Source organism: Dromiciops gliroides, chromosome 4, assembly GCF_019393635.1.
Source record: "Dromiciops gliroides isolate mDroGli1 chromosome 4, mDroGli1.pri, whole genome shotgun sequence".
NCBI lineage: Eukaryota > Metazoa > Chordata > Mammalia > Microbiotheria > Microbiotheriidae > Dromiciops > Dromiciops gliroides.
Window position 1 is genome coordinate 301,909,309 of NC_057864.1, and position 26,728 is coordinate 301,936,036.

General features: G+C 34.2%; 1 protein-coding gene across 2 annotated transcripts in view; it reads right to left on the bottom strand.

Moving 5' to 3' along the window:
* Positions 1–1,761: 1,761 nt before the first annotated feature.
* Positions 1,762–26,728, bottom strand: part of LCA5 (lebercilin LCA5) — a 50,548-nt gene continuing 25,581 nt past the window's right edge. The window contains exons 3-9 of one of the 2 annotated variants that reach the window (XM_044002644.1): positions 24,768–25,291; positions 18,307–18,444; positions 17,334–17,430; positions 15,906–16,045; positions 11,614–11,734; positions 6,281–7,133; positions 1,762–4,573 (exon numbers count right to left, since the gene is read on the bottom strand). In XM_044002644.1, coding sequence (XP_043858579.1) covers positions 6,301–7,133; positions 11,614–11,734; positions 15,906–16,045; positions 17,334–17,430; positions 18,307–18,444; positions 24,768–25,291 — 1,853 coding nt within the window. In that variant the 3' untranslated portion in view covers positions 1,762–4,573; positions 6,281–6,300. Of the gene's footprint in view, positions 7,134–11,613; positions 11,735–15,905; positions 16,046–17,333; positions 17,431–18,306; positions 18,445–24,767; positions 25,292–26,728 lie in introns of both variants that reach the window. The other variant, XM_044002643.1, reaches the window with a different exon arrangement.

A 26,728-nucleotide genomic window follows, 5' to 3' on the forward strand; every position in this document is an offset into this window, starting at 1 on the left:
AAGCTGCCTGCCATGTGGCCATTATTTTCATCCCTCTACATCTCTCCCCTCATCAAAATCTTGGACTCCACTCCAGTGATATTGTGCTCTCATAAGTGAGCTGTCACCTTATCTTGTCTGGAACCAGGACCAGATTAGAGCAAAGGAGGAAAGTGTGGAGGATGATGCATATAGAGAGCTGGGAGAAGAGCACATTTATTAAAGATGGCCTAGTTTGTTTTTTCTTTCCCAGGAAGGGGTACAGTCCTTTGCTAATGATTTGTAGTGGACCCAGTCAAAACATTCATATGACTTCCTCTAGCAGCATTTGGCTGCTGGTTAGAGTAAAGAAGTCTGATGGTGGGGGTACTAGAGGGTTGGGACTTGGAAAGGGAATGGTGGCAATACAATGATAGGATGAAAGATTCAAATATAGAGGTCAGCATAAAGTTGAATTGGTTAACTGAAGGGTAGAAATTTTGAAGGAGTAATGGTGAGGCCAGAGCAAGATGGTCAAAGAAATATGAATTATGGATAGAGCCATTGCGAGTGATGATAAAATCAAGGGCATGGTCATCCCTGTGTTTGGCTGAGATGACATGAAGGTGCAGATCATGGAAGGTGATTAGTTGTAAAGCAAAAGTATGTGAGGGGACATCATCCTGTCCATTGAATACCCCAAGTATATGGGCAAGTTTTGGGGTGGAGTTAAGACTGAGCCAGGCATTGAACTCCTTGAGGAGGAAGAACCTGGGGACTAAAAGGGCACAACCACCAGAATCTCAACCAGATGTTGGCTGGATACAGTGAACCTTGAAGAAGAGGTTGCTGAAAAGTGATAGAGTTACAGACAGCATATGGAAGTGGCAGTGAGGAGCAAAAAGGATGCCTATTTCTACTTCTTTTTCAGGATGTCAGGGACTGTGAGGGAAGGTGTACGCAGGATTAGAGAGGGTGGCCAGGGACTGGGTGTCTTCAGAGGGAGGGCCAATTTTTTGTGAACACGGGGAACTGGAAGGTACTTGAAAGGAATCAGTCTAATTTGAAGGGGAGTTTGTTAACAATGTAACACATTTCAGAGAGCACAATGGAAGGGCAAGGGACAGGTTGGATAGACGGAGGGAGCAGTGAGTATTAATGGGAAGGGACTCTGGCCCAGATAGTACAGGACCCAGAATTCTAGGGATTCTGGGAAGTAGATTGTCATATCCTTCACAGTAGTAATGGTACTCTTTATTTGATTGTCATTCCCCAAGAATGAAGTAGAAAACTTTGGGGTGGGAAATAAGGTCCTTTCTGGGTATTTTCCTCTTCTGTTTTAGGCAGTGACCTGGCAGAGGTGGCTAAGCAGATGGTGAATACCTAGCCCTGCCCTTCAAACGACAGCAGAATAATTTTGGCTCAACCAGCAGTGATTTCACTAGCACAGGGAAGCCTCAGTGAAGAAACTTCATCTAAGAGTTCAGATCAGCAAGTATCATGTAATTTATAGTCATCAGGAATTGCCCAGAGCACTGAGAATTTAAATGACTTGCTTAAGGTCACACAATGTATAGGAGGTAGAACATGAACCCAGGTCATCCAGAGTCAGAAACTAGCTCTCCATTTACTACACCTTTCAGACTTTCACCTAGCACAGAGTAAGTACATAATAAATGCTTGTTGATTAATACATTCTACATAAACGAATTTTCCAGAGAATGGAAGCTACTTTTAATTGACAAAATTAAAAAAAAAATCATTTTAGATGGAAACCTTTTCCCAAGGTATTAGACATTTACACAGGGTTTTAAATTTTTTATTACAACCCTATGAGGTAGGTATCACTCAGCTCCATTATTTACAGATGGAGCACAAAGAAGAGATAAACTTTAGCCCTAAATCTAAAGAGGATCCCATGACTTTCTCTTCAGGGCCTAGCACAGCACTTAGATGGAGCTAAGTTTGTAATAAAGGCTTGTTGATTGAATTCCCCTGCATCACAGTCAGTCAGCATTTATCTGAGGATTCCAAGACCAGTGCTCTTTCCATTGGACACTTGGACTGCTTCAATAAAGGATGTCAAACATGGTGAAATTTAACCCTTTCTTGATAAACACTGTTATGAACAATCATTGTTGTATTGTGCAGTTATGGTTTGGTGTCTGTCAATCCTGTTGTCTTCCTGTCCCTCCAACCTCCTTAGAGTTTTCACTTCCCAATCTGCTGTTGGCCTAAAAAATCAGATAATTAAACTCCTTGAAAAAGTACCTGAGTAAAGTAAGGGGCTTTGTGACTACAAAATGGGGTCTCAGAAACTCCCTACTACTACTTTCTAAGGGGATAGTTGTGGTAGGATGGACCGATAGGTTCTTGCTCCACACAAGTTATTCTTCAGATTCTAAGAGTCCATCTTCCCATAAGTAACCTAAGGTTTTCTCACCTCTGTGGAACACAAAGTGCTACCAAGTCAGGCACTAGAACCTTGGAAAAAATGTAGATGATAAAGAGGAATAAGAAAAGGTGGGGTAATCAGAAATGTCAGGGGCATAGGTAAAAAAGCATGAAATGTTTGTTTTTATTTCATGAATCACTTTAGTCATCCATTCCTTGCTATTAAAAGCAATATGTGCTATTAAGATAGCTCTTTAGGGTGAAAGGATTAATTAAAAGTGCAATTATCTGATAAGACTAGCATATGGTCTAACTTGTCTCTGGGCAAATCCTTCTATTTGAATTACAAAATTCTCTCAAGCAAAAAGAAAGAAAGAAAAGTGGAAAATTATAAGAAAATTTAACCCTATGGGTTCTGGTTCCACAGTTATGTTTTTTGTGTAATTTCAAGATGCTATTTAAATAAGGGAACAGAATATTCTTTTAACTTTAGTAATAGGAGTTCAGAGCATGAAAGAAAACACTGATACTTGGAGAAGGTACTGACTTTCCCATTCTAAATAGGTCTGCTCCTAAGAGATGGTCTGTTCTTTAGATTTTCCTATCTGATTCTTAACTGCTTAGTATTTTCCCTTTTAAAATCAAAAATTAAATTTTAATGTTAATTTAAATAATTCTACTGTCTTTGCAAACTGTTATAGTAAGGAAACATTAGAAAACTATTCTTACACAATAATGATCTAAGTATAAAAACTTTACTCATCTTAAAAAACATCTTAAAAACAAAACAATATTATAATTAGAACATTTGAGCAGAAAAATTAGCAGCTATGCATAAAATTAACATTACATAATAAATATAATTAGAATCATTATATACCAGAACTGTATTACAATAATGTTTGTTTTACAAATGTTAAAAATGATTTGTAATATATTAAATGTTTATCTGTCAGACATCAATGTCTATTAATAAAGTGAGTATTATTTAATGTAGGTCAGTGCTACGTTGCCCATTTTTAATATCTGAGGATCACATTTTATAAGATGATAGGGGGAATATATATTACAGACTTAATTAGTTAAGTCTTGTCAAACTAAGTGAAGAAGTATCATACAGGTTCCAAGTCAAATATTACAATTCAAGGCCTCTTAGCATTCATGTTATTAGAAATCCAACTTGTATAGCCAAATTCATCAATAATATTGATGGAAGAATAAATCATTTGTCATAACGTGCCATTCTTGAGTCTTTACTCATTCCTTGCCTTACCATTTTTCCTCATTCCTCATCCTAGACTTGAGTTTCTTTTCAGTTCAGTCTAGAAAACATGAATACACTCATTGTATACACAAGACACTCCTGCTATATAGCTGATGGCCAATTACAGCAGTCAAGGGGAGAACACTAGAATCTGAAAAAGATATCTCTTGCCCAAATCAACTTCCCAAAGCAGAGCCACTGTCTTTTTTAAAGAGTAGGTATAGCTGCTGCTTATTAATTCAGAGGTACAAGTCATTATAATGATGCTGTCCCCTTAAGTGTCTATTTGAGTGTAGGTTCGGATCTCTAACAGCACATGTTAAAATTTCAAAACTACATTACTATGGAAACATAACTCTGAGCTGACAATATTTTTCACTGAATGAATCAAGAAATATATATGCCTGTAGGCATAGTAACATACACATGTAACTTTTTTTTTCTGAACTGCATTTAAATCCTCACCTATCATTTACATATTCTGGTGTTCAATATATTTTATTTGGCTATTCAGTTTAAGCCAATAATGCATCAAAAATTACATTGTACAGATAAAACTGACAAATATAAAGAAGACACTAGGTTAAACTGGAAACATCACTGTGCCTGCCAAAACTAAAGTGTGCATCTCTGTCACTGAGGAGACATTTCTGTTGGCACTCTTTCTTGGTGTAATGATAGTACTTTTGCAGGAGGTATTGTCCTCAGAGTTGGCCTGGAGTAGTTCTAATAAAAAGACTAGGTATAAAATCTCACACCTGGTTAAAGAGTATACTAGTGGGGAGAAATTAAGGGATTGTGCTACATACAAGTCTCTGGGGTTGTGGCAGCAATAAGTTGTTTACATAGTGAAATATCTTCTGACTTCACCTCTGTCTGCATCTGCCAGGGATTTACGATCAGTATGGTTGCTGAAGTCTTCATGAGCTGTGTTAAGATAAGCCATAGCAATCAGATCTGCATGAGGAAATGAATGGCGAGAGTCTTTAGGTCAATTTATTGTGGCTATTTCCTGCATTAAATCTAATAAAGTTGGGGCAGCTAGGTGGCTCAGTGGATAGAGCACCGGCCCTGGAGTTAGGAGTACCTGAGTTCAAATCCGGCCTCAGACACTTAACACTTACTAGCTGTGTGACCCTGGGCAAGTCACTTAACCCCAATTGCCTCACTTAAAAAAAAAAATCTAATAAAGTTAATACTCTTCTTGTATTAAGGGGGGAAATGGAAACAGTAAGAATCCAATAGTTTTAAATTGTTATAAACCTTCTTTGCAGTATAACTCTTTCATAAACTTATGAAATAGGTCCTAATCGATATCATCAATAGGTGATATCACCAATTTCTGGAATTCCAGTACTATTAGTACTTCTTAAATCAAAGACAATGGCACCTCACAAAAAGCTGACTACAGCTGTGTTATATAAAAATATTTCTCCATCACTAAGATTTTGAAACAGCTTTAAAAATATTTGATAATGTTATTCTAAAGTCACACTCAAAACCAAAGGAAAGTCTGACCTGTGTGGATTTAGGAATAATTAAGATTAGAATCTTATGCTATAAAATAATTTCCCTAAAGAATGAGTTCAAAACTCTTGACCGCAATGTGTTTAATATCACTGGTATTTACCAATCCATAATCTTGGAGGCATATACACGGTGAGGGTCCAAAGTACTCTTCCCTAAGTAAACTTAGATTTCCTAATCAGGATGAAGCTCTGCCATTACAAGGCTCATGTGGCTGGGGCCTACACACTTTCTCTCCCTGTATTTTTTCTCCCAATTCCAGTCCATACATTAGACCTGATCTGTAGTTTACAAGTGAGTGACCCTCATAGAGAAAACCAAAGATAGTGGACGTATTGATCCAGCCCTTTCCTAATTTAAAGTTGCTATTAGTGAACATGGTTAGAGGGCTTACAAAGATTCTTCTAGGAAAAAAAAGTTTTGTTCAACTCTCTTTTCATATAGCTCTATGGAGGAGCATCAGTGGATGTTCTTCAGAAAGTCATTCATTAACTTCTGATTATATATATGCACTGATGGAGGTAAACAGTAAGGTAGATTGCACAAAGTATTCATTTTGCTGCTCTGTTAGTATCAGATGGGGAAAAGACAGCTCAGGTCTGCCTGAGAGATCAGGCTGCTGGACAGTGGGGCATCCTGACATTGCCCCTACTTACTGAAGCAGCTTTGCCTGTCTCTACCCCAAGCGGGAATCCTGACAAAGTATTGTTCAGGAGCCATACCACCTAGTTTGGTCAGTAGAAGGACTCCTTTCACTATAGATTCCTCTCCTTCATAAATGAAAATTGACTATATTGACTTATATACCTAAGATGGTAGAAGGTTAACAAAGTGGAACTTGGATAGATGGACAAAGTCTCCAAAGGCATAAAACCTCAGCTGGTTTAAGAGACAATATCAGTAAGAAAAAAAATCGAGGAAGAAAACTTTAAGCCTATTTCATTCCAAACAATCTTCACTCTCTTGACAAATTAAAATATCACATAGATATGTTGTGTAAGTTACTTTTGCTTTGGTTAACTATTTCCAATGTTATGTGACTACTAAAGACTATTTCTAAAGAAGGCATTTCTGAATATCTAGAAAATGTCTAAATTCTTTATAATAAATACTATATTTAGGCGTTTTAATATTTACAATTGGAAAAATATGTATAGTCATCTCAGTACTACTTCTTCAATTTCATCTTCCAAAGAATCAACTGCCTTTACTGCTGGTCGATTGTTTGTATGTTTTAGCCGGTGCCTATTTGGGTTAAAACTTCTCTCTTCACTGAGGAAAAAGTCATCATCTTCATTTTCTCCTTTGCCTCTGCTGCCTTTATCCTTAGGGAGTACATTTAGAGGGTCAAAGTCTCCTCTGCTATTAGTCAGAGAACTTGAGGCACTGTTTTTATTGGAAACAGTGCTGTTGGCGTTGGCACCAAATAATTGCTCCATGAGATTAGCTTTTTTCTCCTTTTTTGTACTTAAATCTCCACTATCTTTACTGTTGTTTTTTGGCAAATCTGCAATGCCACTTTTTTGATTAAACAGATTTGGCCTCCCTGATGTTTTCCCAAAAGAAGGCACGTAACTACCAAATGTGAAATCAGGGGCAGAGGTTGGGCTCCAAATATTTCTTTTCTTCTGGTCGTCATTATTTATGGATATATAGCTGTCTTCATTGAGAAACCCATTAAATAATCTCTCAGTGGATTCTGAGAAGCTGAAACTTTGGGATTTTTTTTCTGGAGAGTTTAATTTTGAGCGTGAATTTCTTAAGTTCAGAGAGGTTTGTATTTCTCTGTCAATTTCATTCAGTTTAGCAAGTAACATCTCTTTCTTAAGTCTTTCTACTTCTTCTTCTTCTTCTTCTTCTTCTTCTTCTGACTTCCGAATATTTTCACTTTCAATCTGGAAAACTGCTGTTTCCACTGTAGGTTTTTCTTCTTTCTCTATCAAAACCACACTTTCTGTTTGACTTTCCTTAAGGTGCTCTTCTGCCCAATCTACATGGAATCAAATGACAGAACAAAAACACAGAATAAATTTCATAGAATTAAACTCTTATCGATAGGCTCAAGTGTCATCAATTTTAATCTGTAGCTATATAACTTCTTAAGTATCATCACATTCACCATTATTTTTCAATTCAGTATTATGGATTTGAAAAAATATTCTCCCAACAAATAGACTCAAAAAATGTCATTTTAACACCTAGAATTTTGTCTCCTCTAGCGTAGGTTACTTATTTTATTCCCCTTTAATAAAAGAAGCTAAATCAATTCTGTAGGCATATTCAACACAATAATAATTGACGAGTCAGTGGTTTTTCCAAACATAGAAATAAATTCAAGAGTACTATAAATTTGCATGTAGCACTCCATTAAGGTGTTCTCTAATTTCTTCTGACCTCAAGAGACCGTTATATAGATATGCTTGAAGACAGTAAGAAGTTAAGTCATTTGTGGTTTGTTCTATTGTAATATTATGCTTTTCCCCATGTTCTGGTTGAATAAGATAGGGACAGGAACTGGACCTGAGATTTCACTGGAATAAGGAACTCTTCTACTTGTGCAGACTGGCACCTCCTCTGCATCTTGTAGTCTTAGATAGTTGCCTAGAGCAGATCTGAACACGCAGGCTGTCTGAAATATTCCTACGCAGCCCAAATCAGCTTAAAATATAATTGGGAGGGGCAGCTAGGTGGCGCAGTGGATAGAGCACTGGCCCTGGATTCAGGAGGACGTGAGTTCAAATCCAGCCTCAGACACTTAACACTTACTAGCTGTGTGACCCTGGGCAAGTCACTTAACCCCAATTGCCTCACTGAAAAAAATATATATATAATTGGGAAATATTCAACAGACCAAATAAAAATAAAATGAAATATAGATAACATTACATTTTGTTTTGTTTTTTTGCAGGGCAATGAGGATTAAGTGACTTGCCCAGGGTCACACAGCTAGTTAAGTGGCAAGTGTCTGACCTTTTTAAACTAAATCAATATCCATCACATTGCAATCCTTATGTATAGATTAGTGTCTCCCACTTCTGTGAGTTTGATACTATTGGCCTAAAGCACTAAGAGACTTGCTCAGGGTCACACAGCCAGTATATGTTGGGATTTGAATATATAGTATTTGAATTTCTTTTTCCTGGTTTCAAGGCTGGGTTCCTTTCCACTAAGAAATACTGCCTATCCAAATCACTCTTTTTCCATTTATTAGCTTACCATGTAAAAGCATCTTTCTATGTACACTAGCCAAAAGATACATAACCAAGGGGCAGCAAAGTGGCACAGTGTATAAATCACTGGCCTTGGATTCAGGAGGACCTGAGTTCAAATCTGACCTCAGACACTTGATACTTACTAGCTGTGTGACCCTGGACAAGTCACTTAACCCTCATTGCCCCACAAAAACAAACAAAACAACAACGATGACAAAAGCAACAACAAAAAGAAATGCTGAAAACGATCTCTACATGTAACTAGAAAATAATAAAATACCTAAAAAAAAGATATATAACCAGAATTCTTATTTCAATAGTTTACTTTAAAAATAGGTATACAAGTGTTATCAATAATCAGGATGATTTTGTATAGTTCTTTATCTAAAAAAAAAAAAAGATTTTTTTTTTAGTAAAATTTTTTTCTACAACACAACAAAACTAACAGAACATCAAGGTCCCTTCTTCCTTCCATTCTATTTCCAAGTAATTTTTTTTCCCAAAATGGGAATATAAATTTAAAAATTATTCTTGAGCTTCATGTCCAGTATTTGAAATTTATTAAATTTTACTCATTAAAATACCAAAGTAAATGTTAAACACCATTACAGGTAACAATTTAAGAAGGGAATGGGAAAAGACAGAAATTATAGGACTACAAAGACCTACTGTTTCAGGAAAATTCAATGCATTACATCAGTGGTCTCTAACCTCTGGGCCTAGGACTTCTGGTGTTCATGGAACTACTGCAATGGGTTCATGAATCCATGTGTAAACCAAGAATTGTCACTTGGTTCTTTTTTTTTTAGCTCCAACAATTTACATACAGCATGACTTCAAATAATAAATATGCAAACTTACTTCTGTGGACTAAACAAATATATCTCTTATGTATAGCTATACATATATGTATATGTATATATGTGTGTATATATGCTGTCTTTATTGATAAGATACTAATTCATTTAAAAACATTACTGAACCCAGAGTAGCTTTTTGTTATCATGTGTTTTCTTAATCAACAGTTGATATTAAAAAGTAGTGAAGATCCACAAAATAGCTAAATGTTAAAAAGGAGTCCTCAAATTTAAAAAAAAGTGGAAATCAGTGCTTTAGAGATTTGTTACCACATCATTTAATAGTATAGAAAACAGGGACTAAGATGTGATGCTAGGGGTAGTAAATATAGCATTAACTCTTAGATGATAAGCTTTAGTCAATAGAAAGAGGACTCATAGAGAGATACGAATACCATGTCTGTTCATCTTTTTCTCTAGGTGACATGTCCATATATACTGATATAATTTTATCACTCTTCTGAAGATGGGATGGGGGGGCGCTTCCTTTCATGCAGTGTGAAATTATATGCATTTTAGATCTATGCTGGAACATAAAAATCCCTGCTCTTTCACTGTATCCTACTGTTGGCTAAAGATAGTATTCCTCTGCCCTTGGATAGGGCTACTTATTCTATACAGTTCTATTTAATCTGCCCCTGGCTCAGCTACTTTCCATGAATTAAAAATCAAATTCAAGATGGAATCTGAAATAAGAAAACATAACTGAGTTTGTTTCTTCTTAGCCTAAGTATTCAGGTCTAAAATCAGCTATTTATAAAATCTTTTTATTCATTACCCGACTTACAAGGCCTGGGAGAAAATGAAATAAATACTTTCCAGCTGTTATTTATCCTTTACTCAAAGAATACTAGGCAACCTGAATACTTTTCTTTATTTCTAACTGCCTTATGTCAATGCAGTTTCAGGCCAGACAATGAATCAGTCATTTCTTTATGATACTGAATTCAAAGGTCCTTTGATCCTTTACAATGAAGGAGAATTACATTCAAACCAATCCAAAAGGATGGCCATTTTTAAATTTTTTTGAACAATTTATTTAGTAACATGTGTCACTGTTCTATAATTCTCACTGTAAAGAAGCTCCTGAACAACATTGGTCTAAACTAAATTCTACGTATTCTATTCCCTCTTGTCTTGTCCTCCTAGAATAGGAAAACGCATTAATACATTATCCCATCATTTACTTGGAAGACTTTTTCAAAAAGCTTTTCCTTAGACTTCTGTCCAAGACAATTAAACTAAGTTTCTTTAACCTTCCTTTTCAAAGGAATGATTTTCTAAAATTCTCAGTATCACTGTTCCCTTCTCCTGCTTCTAATATTGTACTCCTGTTACAGGCCTCAAAATGAAAAATGGATATTCCATTAAAGTTCTAACCAGTGATATATGTGGCAGAATTACATGTATGATATGTCATTTAGGAAACCCAAATTCCTACCTTCAAATTCAGTTCCTGGTTCTCTTTCAGTTCTGTCTCTACCCTAATTAATCTGGGGTGGGATTGCTTGGGAATTTAAACTATGAAGAGATTTAGTTCAGGACTTCCCTGATACACTGTACTAGTTTACAGCTGTGGTTCTTTACAAGTTAAGGTTTCTACAAAAGGGCTGGCAAATGACTGGGAGCATAGGTATTTAATAGGTGTTTGCTGATGTCAATGCTGAGTGAGATGTAAGTAGCAAATATAAAATTCATTTAAGTCTGGGCATATTCCAAACAGCTGTTAACTTGGAGTTTTAATCTAAATTTTGAGTCACATCTGAGAACATTCTAATCCTTGGGCTGGGTCATTAATATTTTTGAAAAATTACCAATCAAAATGACCATAATCATGCATGGGTGTTTGTTGTTGTTGTTGTTGTGTTTGTTGTTGTTTTGTTTTTTTGGTGAGGCAATTGGGGTTAAGTGACTTGCCCAGGGTCACACAGCTAGTAAGTGTCAAGTGTCTGAGGCTGGATTTGAACTCAGGTCCTCCTGAATCCAGGGCCAGTGCTCTATCCACTGCGCCACCTAGCTGCCCCATGGGTGTTTGTTTTTTTTTAATTAAATTTTTTTAAACATGCATGGTTTATCTGATGTTTCCACAACCCTGACTTTTTGGTTGGGAGCTGTTCACTTAAGTTCATGGATTACTCTAACAAGTAACCAGGTAGTTCTTTATCTTGACAACATCCTGGTTTCCTTCCTTTTTTTCTTTTTTTTTCCTCCATATCACAAATAGTTACTAAAGTGCTGATTTTAATTTCTAACTTTCTTTACATAGCTCCTACTACTCATATTAGCTAGTATTCTCCTCATTACTCTGATTTTGTAAAACCTTATGTGAAGAAGGAAAGACACAGGAAATAAAAACTTCCATAAGGAATACTCTTTCTTTAAAGTGGATTAATTTTCTTACCATCTTGAAGAATCTCAGCTTTTTGTTTTATAACACATGGTTCTTCATCATTTTTAAGTTTCTCTTCTCTTTCTGTACTTGGAGTCTCAGCTTCTTCTTCATCCTTTGGGTCTTCCTGTTCCTATTACAATAAGTGGTTATTTTTTAAAAAGAAAGCCCACTAAAATATGATCATGAATATAATTTCTATTATAAGAAATATAAAAACCTACAAATTTTAAATACAGAATTAAGTAGACCAAACTTCATAAAAACGTCTTCTGCTGCTATTAGCAAATATTCTATTGATATAGAAAGAAGAATACCTGAAGGCTTTCAATAAGAAGCTTATCAGCAGACTTCAGGAACAGCAGTAGAGATAGATATATACTAGAGTCTTTCAAAATGAGCAGATAAGTAGCTTAACATGTGGAGGAATCAATTTAAACTAATATTTCACTTAACCAACACTCAGACAGCCAGAACCCTTAAGCAGCTAAAGGCAGTGGAAAACCTAGAGAAACCCTAAGCACTCTTTAGGTTTAAAGAAAACCTAAAGGCCTGTCATTCTGAAAACTTCAGACATTACTTACCCACCAAATCCCACTCCCCTAACCAAACAACTTTTAGAAGTCTCACTGACAAAGTAGGTTTAAGTTTACTTTGCTAGTTAGGAGATGCAAATGCAAATGACATTTACATTTTTATCAGTCTTTAAAAGTTATTAATTTAACACATTCTGCTCCATTGATGTTAACAACCACTTCTAGTTTCTGAAATTATTAATTTATTTTAAAAATATGTATTTATTTATATGGCCTTCGGAAGCTCTCTGCTTCCTCAGTTCATTCTGGAAAAAAGATTTTTTCCCCTATAGAATTTATAATATTTAGCTTAAAGCTAGATACAAAGTTGATCTTTGTATTCATTTTGAAGCATCCTTCAGTATGCTAACTTGTAGGTGATGATATTAATTAAAGATATGATATGCAATTGAATAAATACATAATTGAGAAATCAACCAAATTGAATGGAAAGTATAGGCTCCCACAGGCCGGGATCTGCATGAGGAATTTCCACTAAGTGAATGGTTATGCTATCAGTTAAATGAAAAGTTCAATTAAATAGGAGATGAAATGGTAAGCTTGGAGCAATAAGACTTCAGGTGGAATTTTGACTTTGCTACTTTTTACTCACATGACCTTAGACATGTCCCTTTCTTTCTGGACCTCCATTTCCTTATCTCTAAGGTTCTTTCTAGCTCAAAATCTTAGAAAAAATTAAACCCTATTCCCCAACCACAATCACTAACTGAAATGGTATGATGCTAAAACACAAAAAGTATCGACTTGAAAAATACATTATCCTCAGACATTAACAAATTTTATCTTTGTCAATGATTCTTTCCAAGATGTTTCATAAAATAAGAAAAAATATGCAACTAGGTGACATAGCACTTAAAGGTTGCATGGTCATGTGACACAGAGGGCAATTTTTAAAAAATGTCTTCCAAATTAAAAAATTATCTTTCCATTATCAGCCTACATCTTCATTGAGCTAATCCACCTAGAATGTGTTTATCTCAATGATAATAGTGCAAGTTTAGAAGAAAAGACATTTATGAAATCTGGCTGACCCTCTCAACAACTTCCTAGGGGAAAACAATCTAGAGTATATGGGAGTAGAGGGAAAAATGTATCCTTTCCACTACAACAAACATGAGATATGAGAAGCTGCAAGCTTCTAAAGTCCATAATTATATGAAATACATTTGAGCTTCACTATATTGCACTACTTAAGGTACAGATTGTCAAATGTTTTTATAAGTGAAAACATCTTTTAACTCTGTCATTTACTGCATCCATAACTAAATCCTGTTGGATGTAGCCCAACACAGACTGATTGTTAAATTTAAATATATCCAAGGATAAATAAATTTAATGCCATGGATGGAACCAAAAAAAAAAATCTGTTATGTCGCTAATATTGGTTATAGTAAATATGGTGGCAATGATGGTTATTTAAGTGTCTTATCTTAGGATACGAGCTGCCTAAAATTCCCCTAGAAAGAAAATCCCCTATTCCTGCTCAACTCTAAAACCATATCTAGCATAGCAGATTATTCTGGGGTGGTATGTTTTAGTGCCTAGTGATGCAAAAATAATATTAACAATTCACATTTATAAAGTGCTGCATAAAACACTTTTTTCAAAATAACTTTAGGGGATAATAAAAATAACTGACATTTATATATCACTTTAAATTTTGCAACCTTGTTTCATACCTCATCTTACTGGGAAGGCCTTAGATAAATGCTTTTTATCAATTTAAGGAAAAATCCATAAGTTTTTTGTTTTGTTTTGTTTTGTTTTAGTGAGGCAATTGGGGTTAAGTGACTTGCCCAGGGTCACACAGCTAGTAAGTGTTAAGTGTCTGAGGCCGGATTTGAACTCAGGTACTCCTGACTCCAGGGCCGGTGCTCTATCCACTCCACCACCTAGCTGCCCCCATAAGTATTTTTAATAGAAATGAGTGTTAAATTTTATTAAAAGCTTTTTCTGCAACTATTGACATAATCATATGATTTTTTAAGATGTTTATTATTGATGTAATCAATTATGTTAATAGCTTTCCTTACATTAAACACTCTTGCATTCTTGGTATAAATCCCACTTGATCATAAAGTATAATCTTTGTGTAATATATTCTTGTAATCTTTTAGCTAGTATTTTACTTAGGATTTTTGCATTGATATTCATTAATGATATTGGTCTATAATTTTCTTTTTCTGTTTTTTTTTTCTCTTCTTGGTTTCAGTATCAGTATCATATCTGTTTTATAAAAAGAGTCTGGTAGAACCTCTTCTTAATATTAGAATTAGTTGATCTTTAAATGCTTGATAGAATTCATGTAAATCTCTCTGATCCTGCCACTTTTCTCTTAGGAAGATGATTTATGACCTGTTCAATTTCTTATTGTAAAATAAGCCTTTTTAGATATCCTATTCCTTCTGCTAATCTAAGTAATTTATATTTTTGTAAATATTCTTCGATTTCACTTAAATTGTTAAATTTATTGGCATATAACTAGGCAAAATAACTCCTTATAATTGCCTTAATTTCATCTTTGTTGGTGATATATTCACCCCACATATCAACAGGTAATTTTCCAATGGGGCAATCAAAACAAATATAGTCATATAAAAAAGGTTCTAAATCATTACTGATTAGAAAAGTGCAGATTAAAACAACCCTGAGCTATCATTTTACACCTACCATACTGGTTAAAATGATAGGGAAAGTGACAAAAGTTGGAAAAATTTTTGGAAAAATTGGGACACTAATTCATTGTTGGTGGAATTGTGAAATGAGCTAACCATTTTGGAGAGCAATCTGGAACCATGCCCAAAGAGTTATTAAACTACCTATACCCTTTGACCCAGAAATATCACTACCTGGTCTGTTTCCAAAGATGATAAGGAAAATGGAAAAGAACCTATGTGTTCTCAAATATTTATAGTAGCTAGCTTTGTGGTGGCTAAAACCTAGAAATTGCAGGGAAGCCCATCAATTGGGGAATGATTGAACAAATTGTGGTATATGATTGTGATGGAATACTACTGTGCTATAAGAAATGATGAGACCAATGATTTTAGAAAAACATGGAAAGACTTGCCCAAAATGATGAAGAGCAAAATGAGCAGAACCAATAGAAAGAACACTATACTTAGTGACAGCAATATCATTTTAAGAACGTCTTTGTGCAAATAAATTCTTTTGTCTATTATCCATACCCAAATTAACTATAAGTAGTTAATTTATAAGTAGTTAATTATAAGTTAGTTAAAGGGCATATAAAGAAAGATCCTATCTGTATCCGGAGAAAGAACTGATAAACAGAAGTATATATAAAATAATTTTACATTCACATATATATCTAATGACAAAGCCAAGGCCAAGCTTTGAATATGTTTCCTGATTACAAATTTAGTGTTCTTTCCCCTAAACTGAGTTGTATGTCCAAAAAGTCTACTAAAAATAAAAAAATTCTATTAAAAGTAAAGATAAAATAAAAAAATAAAGATTGCAGTTTAAATTTACAAAACACCTACTATAATCACTAGAGGGAATAAGAAAAAAGCAGTCTATGGATTTAAAAAAAAAAAAACTGGTTCAGAGATATGGGAGTGGAGGGTTGGGGTCCAGAGAGACTGACACTGTTGGTTTTTTTATATATTTCAGAAAATTTAATAGTCTTTTTTTTTTTTTTAGGAAAGAATGAGGAAAGTTTGGTTCTAGAATTGTTAAACTCACCAGAGTAAGAAGTTCCTTTTCTGGTCTGGATGAGTCTTGAGAAACAAAAGCTAGTGATGAAAGGTCTTCTTCTTTGCAATACTCACTGGTTTGCACTCCTTTTGTACTAAAGATTCCTTTAACACTTTGGCTCACAGATGCTAAAAAAATGTTTAACCAAATAATATTTTAAAATTTTTTCAAGTTAGTACTTCCCCAATTAATGTAGCCATGAAACACTATGGGGCTTAGAATTGGGGCCAGACATGATTTCATCAGTATAGGGAATTACCAGTGAGGAAATTCCTTCCTCCAATGCAGACCAACTACTGTTCTGCAATGTACCACCTTTGAGATTAGCACCCAGGGCACTGACTGGTTAAGTGACTTGCCAACAGTAACAGAGCTAATGTATGTCAGAGTCAGGTTGTGGACCTTAATATTCCTGACTCTGAGGATGGCTTTTTTATCAAGTTTACTGCTGCTTGAAATGAGAATTGAAATTGAGAAACCAATGTCTAAAATTAAGAAATATTACTGAGATAAATAGGAAGGTTGAGCATGGGGAAATGTTATAGTAGAATAAAAGAACTAAATTCTATTTCCATACTCTCTGACCAGTTCATGTATTAAGTATTTTTGATACATATAAAATATCATATTGTGTAAAAGGAATAATATTGCTACCACAGTATTCTCTCCCCACCCCCACCCCATTTCATGCAACCCTTATTGACATCATATAGAACCCAGGGTTTTGTGAAATAGTTTGGTGATGTATGAAGCTATTACTCAGAATTCTGAGTAAAAGATAGGCAATTCCATTAGATATTCAGCTCCCAAAGGCCTTTTGGAAGGTATGCTGGGGAGGTGGGGTGGGAATTATGACTAGGTTAACTCAACTTAAATTGTAATTTATTGCTTTTCAATTTTCAGTATTCTGAAAGGGGAAAATATTTTTAAAAAATTTTAAAGGTATATAAGTTCATCTTGATGAATTTTTGTGAAAAAAATTCTATAGGGAATATCTTCAAAAATATAGTAAATGTTATAACATAGAATCTAAAACTTTACTAACAACAGCAGTAATAGTATAAGCTTATATTTGTATATAACTTTACAATGCTGGAGTCAGAGTTTCTTACTTTTAAGTTAATCTTTAAGGTTTTGACGTGGCTTTGTCAAATGTCACTTTGGAATTAAGGATTACTGCCTCTACCCTGTCCCCTAGTCCTCTCAATACATATTTTTTTCAATCTTAATAGTATTTTTTTTCTAGTTACATGTTAAGATAGTTCTCAACATTTAAGATTTTGAGTTCCCAATTTTTCTCCCTCCCTCCCTTCCCTCCTCCCCAGCTCCCTAAGAAAGAAAGCAATCTGATATGGGTTATATATGCACAATCACATTAAACATCTTTCAATACATAATTTAAAATATTGACTGTACCATTTTTTCTTGGAGAAGCATCTCTGTCTTTCTTAGGCATTCTCTTCAGTAATCGATTAGAATATATATTTTTTTCATCTAGTTCTCTTTCTTTTTCCTGAAAATAAAACCAGAACAATCAGCTGAGGTTTTGAAATCTTCATTATGAATCAGTTGTTCAAGAAAAATTTCCTATAGTATGGTATTTGCCTTACTCGAGCTCAAATTCCCAATTTAGTCAGAGAAAGGAGTACCTTTATAACCTTATGCTCTAGCAGTAAGTATTCAGAGAAATGGAAGAACAGAATACCTCTTTCTCCACCCTCCCCATTCCCATTACAGATATCTCAGGATTGCCAATCTCCCAAATTTTATCTTGCCTGCCCTGACATCTTAAGACACTGGGGTAAATAAGTAAACAAGCAGTCAGTCCCTTCCCAATTTAAATAAATAGTTCTGTAACAGAACAAAATGTTGATCTGAAAAGAGGTAAATATATATATATATATCATATATATAATAAAATCAATCAAATATAATATCTCTCTGCAGTCAAAATATTATTTGCAACAATTACCTAGCAAAAATGTTGTTTTCTATATAGGAATGGTATATTATTCATAAAAAATGAGACTACCATATCTATGAAGCTATTTCAGAAACAGACTAGGTATTTACATTTTTTTCCAATATACTTTAAATTTTCTTGTAATTGATTATGGTGGTGTATTTGCAACAAGGTACTTAATAATAATTAATAATAATGAATATATTAAAACCATTATATTATCAGAATTTTTATTCCCAAGAGCCAAAGATAATGAACATATACTAAAATATCAAATAACATACAAAGTACAAATTTTTCTAAATGAAAATATAGCAGTTTCTACTAAAAATGAAGCAGTTTATGGCAAATATATATTTATACACACACATACATATATACATACATATATATTACTGCAGCTTAACATTTTTTTTTAAAGCTCACCCTCAGTTTTTGGTATAATCGTTGTAGCTCCCTTTGGAGAATTTTATTTTCATCCTGAGCATCATGTGCCCTTTTCTTTTCAGCATGTAACTGTCGCTGGTAACTACTAGTATTCAGTTCAAGATTTTTTGACAGCTCCTGTAATATGTGTGAGCAGATGAGAAAAATAACTTTATTTGAAAAGGAATCTCTTAGTGACCTACCACTTTTTTTAAAATTAAAATTTTTTCTCTATGGCACTTTGGGGGGGGCGGGGCAATGAGGGTTAAGTGACTTGCCCAAGGTCACACAGCTAGTAATTGCCAAGTGTCTGAGGCTGGATTTGAACTCAGATCCTCCTGAATCCAAAGCCAGTGCTTTATCCACTGTGCCACCTAGCTGCCCCCGACCTACCACTTTTAACATCACCTTAAAATGACATGCTATATCTGTTGCTGGCCTAAAACACACAAATCATCTTGTGCCTATAGGTTGTAGCTGAAAAAGAGATCCAGGAAAGAACTATCTAGTTTAAATCAACTTTGTCTATTATATTTTCCTTATATATATTTTTGAGAATTTGTGTGCCTTGAAATTTATATTGTTGGAACAGTAGGAAGGACTAAAGCTGATTAAGTTCTGTGGGCAGGTACAAATTTGGGAGTCAGGGAAGAGAAATGTTTTGTTGAAGCTATTCTTGAAGGCTATTAATAAAAACAAGCAACAGCAATATTTAAATAATATTTTGCATTCAAAAGGTGCCCAGAGGGCAGCTAGGTGGTGCAGTGGTTAAAGTGCTGGCCCTGGATTCAGGAGTACCTGAGTTCAAATCCGGCCTCAGACATTTGACTAGCTGTGTGACCCTGGGCAAGTCACTTAACCCCCATTGCCCCGCAAAAAAAAAATTAATAAATAAAATAAAAAAATTAAAATTAAAAGGTGCCCAGAGTAACTAAAATTAAAGCATTCCTAGGATAAAAAGCAACAGGTTTTTTTTCCAACAGGATTCAATAATCATAGCTTATGAATGAAAAATTGATTCATATCCTCTAAATTGGTTTAAAGTATCAATAAAATAACATGCCTTTCTGTTTAAATAAAAAAAAAGCTCTTGCTATTAGGTATCAAGAATAAAAATTACATTCAAATTCTTTCTCATTCCCATTTCTTCAGAAGAGAGTAACTTCTTTATCAGAGGATCCACTGTTCTTTTAAAATGGACATAAAGCGATAGAAGGAAACTCAAGATTAGGTTCAGCGAGAAAGAGAAAGAAGAGGAAGAAAACTAGCAGAGAAAGGGACATCCAGAGAAGGAGCCAAAGATGTAGGGAATTATGTCTTGAAAGCATACAAGGTAGCAAAGTTGAAGTGAAAGATTTATGCGTGGAGTAAGTCAGGAAGATTTGTTTGCCTTTCCTTTTCTAGGTTACAAGAAAAAAACACCATAATTACATATGTTTGCATACAGTGCAAAACCAAAAAAATAGCATCTAAAATTCAGCAACATACAAAAATTTGCTATCTTTAAATTTTGAGATAATTTGAACATAAGCTGGGTTGCAAGGCAAAGCCTCTTTTCATGAAGGACAAAATCTAAAAGTCTAACCAACTGCAAAAGGCATCATTAAACTACTTAATTTGAAAACTTTTCAAGTACTTTGAAAGCACTTAATTACAAAATAAGCTATGTAATTTACACTTATGTAGCACTTTATACCATGTGAAGGTCACATACTAATTCATTAGATCCAAGTAACAATCTGGACTTTAATATTATCTCTAATTTCAAGATAAGGAAAACAGAGGCTCAGAGAGATACTTGGAAAGAAAACTAGAGTTAGAGTCTGAGGTTCTCAGAATTCTATTTAAGAAAAAAAAAACCCAACAAAACAAAAAAGAATTCTATTTAAACCTGAGTTTCCTAATCTATGAATTGAGAGGACTGGACCAGATCATCTCTAGGGTCTCTTCCATTCCTAAATCTATGACCTAATAATGGCATGACTTCTAAGGTTATGCAGTTAAGTAGGTAGTAGAAAAGAGAAGGCCAGGAGCAAAATATTCTGACTTTCAAATGACCAATATAGCTTTTCATATTTTACTTTATGCTATCTTTAGGGGGGAAAGTACATACATTAAAGTATGCAACTTAAAATGAACTTACTTTTGAATGACTTTGAACGGTCAGAACTTTGCTTTGAGGACCTGAGTTGGAGCACTGTTACAAAAGTGGAGACAGCATTGCACTAGGAATGAGGTGTCTAGGTAGGTTCTTTCTAGTCCAAATTGGGCCACTAACTCAATATCCTATTAGGCGAGTCAGTCTTTATAGGCCCCAAACTTCCTGATCTGTTAAATCATTAGGTTTTACTAGATGTTCTCTCTCAAGTTCATTTTTAAAACACCAACACTCTTTCTCTTTTAGCTCTAGAATTCCAGGATTTAATTTAAAAGAATTTTTATTTAAGCACTGGTACAAAATGATAAATATGTAATAAACATCTGACAACTTAACTTGTTTTTAATATAATTTTATAAAGTAACTCCATCATTAGATATAATCACTTTTAAAACACACCACCACCAAGAACAAATGCAGTTTGGTTAAGACTGAGCCCCAATACAGGGATTTCTAAATTATAGTACATAATAATAATAACTCAAATTTCTATACTTTAGGTAAACAAAATTCTAAATTACATTGAAAACTGAACTGTTTAAGTTGTGGCATAATAAATGTCATATTTTAATTTGCTTGAAGTTCATTAACTTTTCCTTTGTCCATATTTTTTCCCACTAAAATGTTTGTAAAAAACAAATTGTATAACATTATTACCATTTTATAGTTAAGTTTTTTCACACACATGCAATTCAAATATACCTTAACTGATAAAGATTGAGAGGAAAGTCAATTTCAATTAGTAAAAATTATTAGTTTTGGAATATCTTAAAAGGTTTCAGTTTAATTACTTTCAACCACCTACAATTATTAAAACTAGATTAGCAAAGTACTATTTAATTAAATGGCCCTTGGAAGAACACTTTGACAGTTAAAAAGTATTTATAATTGTAAATCATTAGTATCTAGGTAAATGAATCCTTGTTATGGGTTTGACAAGTTTGGTCTTTTAAGCAATGTAAATGTAATTTTTAAAAGCTACTATAAAACATGTATGGTTTATTTTGTTAATTTTCTTAGGACTAAAGGTTTAGAAACTGAAAGGGACCCTAGGACAGATCATCTAGTTCAACCCTTTGATTTTGTTTTTTGTTTTTTGTTTTTTTAGTGAGGCAATTGGGGTTAAGTGACTTGCCCAGGGTCACACAGCTAGTAAGTGTTAAGTGTCTGAGGCCGGATTTGAACTCAGGTACTCCTGACTCCAGGGCCAGTGCTCTATGCACTGTGCCACCTAGCTGCCCCCAACCCTTTGATTTTATGTATTCACTTTATGTACTAAGAAACTGAGGCCCAGAAAAGTTACATAACTTGACCAAGGTCACATAGCAAAGAGCTATAATATAAACCCAGGTCCTCTAATTGCAAATTTAGCATTCTTTCTACAGCTTTATGTTATTAGTAAACCTTCGCTTTCTGAGAGAGTGAAAAACTTCAATTGACTTTCAGTTGTTTAAACTGAGATTTTACTGTATCATAATAGTCCTTTAAAACAGCCTGATCAGAATCTATTGCTCATCATTTTCTATTGCTCTTACTAATCATTTGGTTGTTTATAGAATAAAGCAACAGAACATGCATAGATGAAGATACTGCCTTATAATAATCTTGAAAGTTCTCAAAGAGTTTTTTTTAAAATAGTTGCTTTTTAAGTTTGTCTTGTTGACCTGGTAATTATTATGACTTCCCAATGAAGTTCACACTGGCAGATTGTCACTAACTATAAATGTACTTCCTATCTTTCACAGACTTTGTCCCACAATAAATATTTGTTGGGACATTATACCAAAAAATTTGGTTAGAGACATTTTGATGGGATGTTCTAATTAGCTTTATTCTGTAGGAAGGTGTTTAGAGTGGGTAATAGAGAACTGGACTTCTGGAAAAGGTAACAGGATACTATTAAAAAATACGTTGTAGTTTACATTTGGGCCTCTAATCACTTTCGGCAGGGCTGCTAGAATCGCAATGGCTAAATTGGATGTGGCAGTGAAGGAAAAGAATTAGTGACATAACAGCACTTATTTCTAGGTTTATTGCTTTGGTGGACACAGAGTACATTAACATACAATTCTGAATAAACAGAGGAGGTAGTAAATTTTTTAAAAAGAGCAATGTCTAGTTCATTTTTAAAAATACTTTTTAGTGGGACAAACACATCTTAAACAAAAATATTCAATTTAATTCAAAATTTATTTAATACTTAATTTGTAATGGGGATGCATGTATGATCAACTCAATATATTTATGACTAGTTTATAGAACTTAAAAAATAATTTTACTATTTTAAATGAATGTAAAGGTTTATTATTGAATCTTTGTCTCCATGACAGTATAGATGATACATATGATTTATTTGCTGCTATTTCCTCATCTAAAAAATTAAGGTATTGGGTGAAATAACTTCTAAGGCCCTTTCTGGCTCTAATATGTTATTGTTTTAAGTAAGAACCCTTGATCAGGAATGCTACCCTCAATTATAATATCATTTTTATGGAAAAATGAGATTTGTTTTACGGTGACTGCTTTTATGCCCAGTTTCTAGGAATTCATTGTGAAAAAAAAATTGGAAGTGCTTTTTAAAAAGTTTTACATTTGATTTGGCCTCTGCTCAAAGCAATAATTAGCTCAAGGCATCTAAATAACTTACTGTTCAGTCAACTAGCATTTATTGAGCACCTACTATATACCAGGCACAGAGACTTGTCAGTCAGTCAACTAGAATTTATTGAACACCTGCTATAAACCAGGTAGAGCCTTAAGCTTTGAGGATATGAAGAAAGGCCAAAGTCCTTCCCGCACAAACAAAACAAAACAAACAAAAAAACACCCTGTGCTGTGTATTAAATAAGCCATTTATTAATGAAAACACTATGGGGTAAATAAATAACACTGAGTGAGGAGCAACACTGTTCAAGCTAACAAGATGCCCTTTGCTGGAAGAGTAAATAGGAGCTGAAAATTTTCCTCCTCAGTTAACATAGCTTTCTCATTACGGGGAAGTAATAGGCCTAATCATTTTGGTTTTTGGATAAGAGATTTGAGTGTGCAATTCCCTTTACCAATGCAGATCAGTATCTGCTCTATAGCTTATAGTCCTACAGGATTACTGGGGGCCCTGAGAAATTAAATGACTCATTAGGGTCAGAGTCAGTATATTTGAGGCTGGCTTTGAACTCAGATCTTTTGCCCCCAGAGGGGGGTTCTATCCACTATGTTAGGCTGTCTCTCAAGCTTAACTCACAATAAGTAAATTAATATGTTTTGTACTTTTAGAAGGGCATTAATTCTTTCAGTTTATTAGAATACCTTTTAGTCCTATAGGATTCCGCCAGTCGCGGATGACTATGGATCAGCACCTTGAAGAGCCACAGGCCACCTTTTAGTAAATTACTGTTTTTATGTGCTAAAAATCTTAGTAAAGTCTTTCTTATTATGAACTCCTAATTCATATTGTATGTTTGAAGAAACTAATTTAGAAATTCACAAGAGTAATAATAACTAATAATTAACATTTCTAGAATAGCACTTTAAGGTTTGCAAAGTGCTTTACAAATATTATTTCATTTTATCATCACAATAACCATGGGAGGGAGGTGCTATTATAATCTTTATTTTATTTTTAAATTTTTTTGTGGGGCAATGTGGGATTAAGTGACTTTCCCAGGGTCACAGAGCTAGTAAGTGTCAAGTGTCCGAGGCCGGATTTGAACTCAGATCTTCACGAATCCAGGACCAGTGCTTAATGCACTGTACCACCTAGCTGCCCCACACACCTATGATCTTTATTTTATAGATGAGTAAACTGAAGTGGGTTTAAGTGATTTGTCCAGGGTCACATAGCTTAATAAGTATCTGAGGCTGATTTTGAATTCAGGTCTTCCTGACTGGAGGTGCAGTGAGCCACCTAGCTTCTTCAAGGATCTTTTTCCTGTGGTATTTTTTTTTTTCCTTAACAGACCAGGAAATAAGTGCATGAGAGATAATGACTACCATAGTATTAAGTTGGTAAACCACAAAAAAGGTAGAGTACTTTCCAAGAATGGCTTGACAGAATCAAGATTTAATTTATTTCTCACAAAAGCGGATCTACTAATAACATTTTTGACAATTTAATTCTTCATCTTTCCCTTTTGTTTACCTGGGATTTTTTCTAGTTTCCTACACACAAAACTACTAAAATTGGTTTCATTTATCAAAGGTTTTCAGTAAAACAGTAACTGCTTTTAAATAGAGAACATTATTAAATTCCTAATAGAAAAGCAATAGAAGACAATATAATTAGAAGTGGTTCTTTAAAATTCACCTTGATTTTTTTCTCGGTATCATCTAATTTGTTTTCTGCTAAGACTAGTTTCTTAGCTAGATCTTCTCGTTCAGGTAGGTGCTTAGCTTCAGTGAGCTTTTTCAGTTTCTTTAAAGAACATTTTGTCTTATAAAGTTCACACTCTGTGTCTTTCACCTTTTTATCAGTTGCCCGTTCTTTCTCTTGAGATTTTCTTAAGCGCTCTTTTAGTGCCTTAATCTCATTGTTATGTCTGACTATAAGTTGTGAGATTTCATTTTCTGTATCTTCAAACTTATTCAGGGCTTTCTCCTGTCTGTACTGAAGTCTTTTCAAAGCCTTGTTTTCTTTTAGCAGCTCATCTAATTTGACCTGGAGTTCAGTCACTTCATTTTGCAGCTCATTGATTTTCAGCAGTCTGGCAGAAAGAACCCGTTTGGTGAGAAGATCAATATCTTTCTGAGAAGGCTCCCTACTGACGCTGCGATATCCCACTCGGAATCCTCTTCTGTTTAGTGGAAACTTAGAGCTTATTCTTCTAGGGGCTAAAAGGAAATAATAGTTATATACATTACATAATTGCACAGAGTACAGTATTAATTGTACATATTATACTATGTATTTCTTGAAATTGTCTCTGGGAAGAATAACCTAAGTTTTATATTTTAGCACAGAGTGTATAGATTTATTTCCTTTAAACAAAGTTTGCTTTCTTTTTTACGGGCTACAACTCAATAATCATGCACTAAAAATGTTATTCAAAGTACAAATTAACAATTCATTCTTAAACATAAACTCTAATATTTACTATTTTTAAATTTTCTAGAGAATTACTGTTTTACATGCTTAATATTACTGTTATCCCACCAAAGAGAAGTAGCTCTAGATTTAACTAATTTGTAATTTAATTATAAGACATGAATAAAAATCTGGCTTTTATATACCTTACTTCTGCTAGAAAAATTAAGCAAAAACAAAAAACCAAACCAGAAGCCATCAAGACTAATTTATGACATGGTATGATTTATGAAAATTAATTTTTGTGATTCTGTATGAATTAAAAACTATTTTCCCTAAATAGATACTTTTAAAAAGCACATGATTCAATGATTCAAAACTGAATGGTTTCTCTTAGGATTTCCTTGGTGTAAATCTAAGCCAAAGACATCCACCCATCCATCCATCCATCTGCATGCCAGCCAGTCAACCAAAAAACATGGATAAATATTTTAAATATACTTTAATTACAGTATATCCCAATGGATCTATGGATTTGGGATCCAGTGGATCCCCAAAGTTATAAGACCTACTAGAGCAAGATAGAACCAAGATGTCTGAAAAAATACCAATTAGAGCCTGGAATATACACCAATTAACAAGGAATCTCAGGTCTCAGTCTGTGGTGTACCTAGCCCTTTAAGAAAGGCATCTGTAAGACTGCTATGGTTTAGAATCATCTCCAAGGTGATTGAGTGTTTTCCAGAGGGAAACACACTCCAAGCCACAGAGCATTAGAAAAAACTGAAAAAGCAAACCTCTTCTACTTTTCTGGGTCACCGTGGGGTCACCACATAATAAGCCTGGAATCAGATACAATTTAAATAGGTAAGTAGGGCTAAAGTGAAATGCTAGGAGTTAAATGATGTAAGACTACATAATACTGCTTTTTAAAAAATATCTTAATAGAACCTGTTCTGAATAGTCTAAAACCATCTCTAAGTTCCAATTTTGTATGTGTATTAATGTGAATGGAACTAATAGAAATTACTAACAAAGCACACAAATAACTAATGAAGCAAAGTTTACCCTTTCATTTAAGAAAAACTGTACCTGGAAATAACAGAAAATAAAGCAGGGATGTATTCATTACCATTTCAGATTATGGAAAATTATAGCCCAGATGTTTACGGCAGTGTAACCATGAAAAGAGAGTGACAAGAATATTTACGTGAATTAAGATTTGAAATTTTAGTACAATCAAT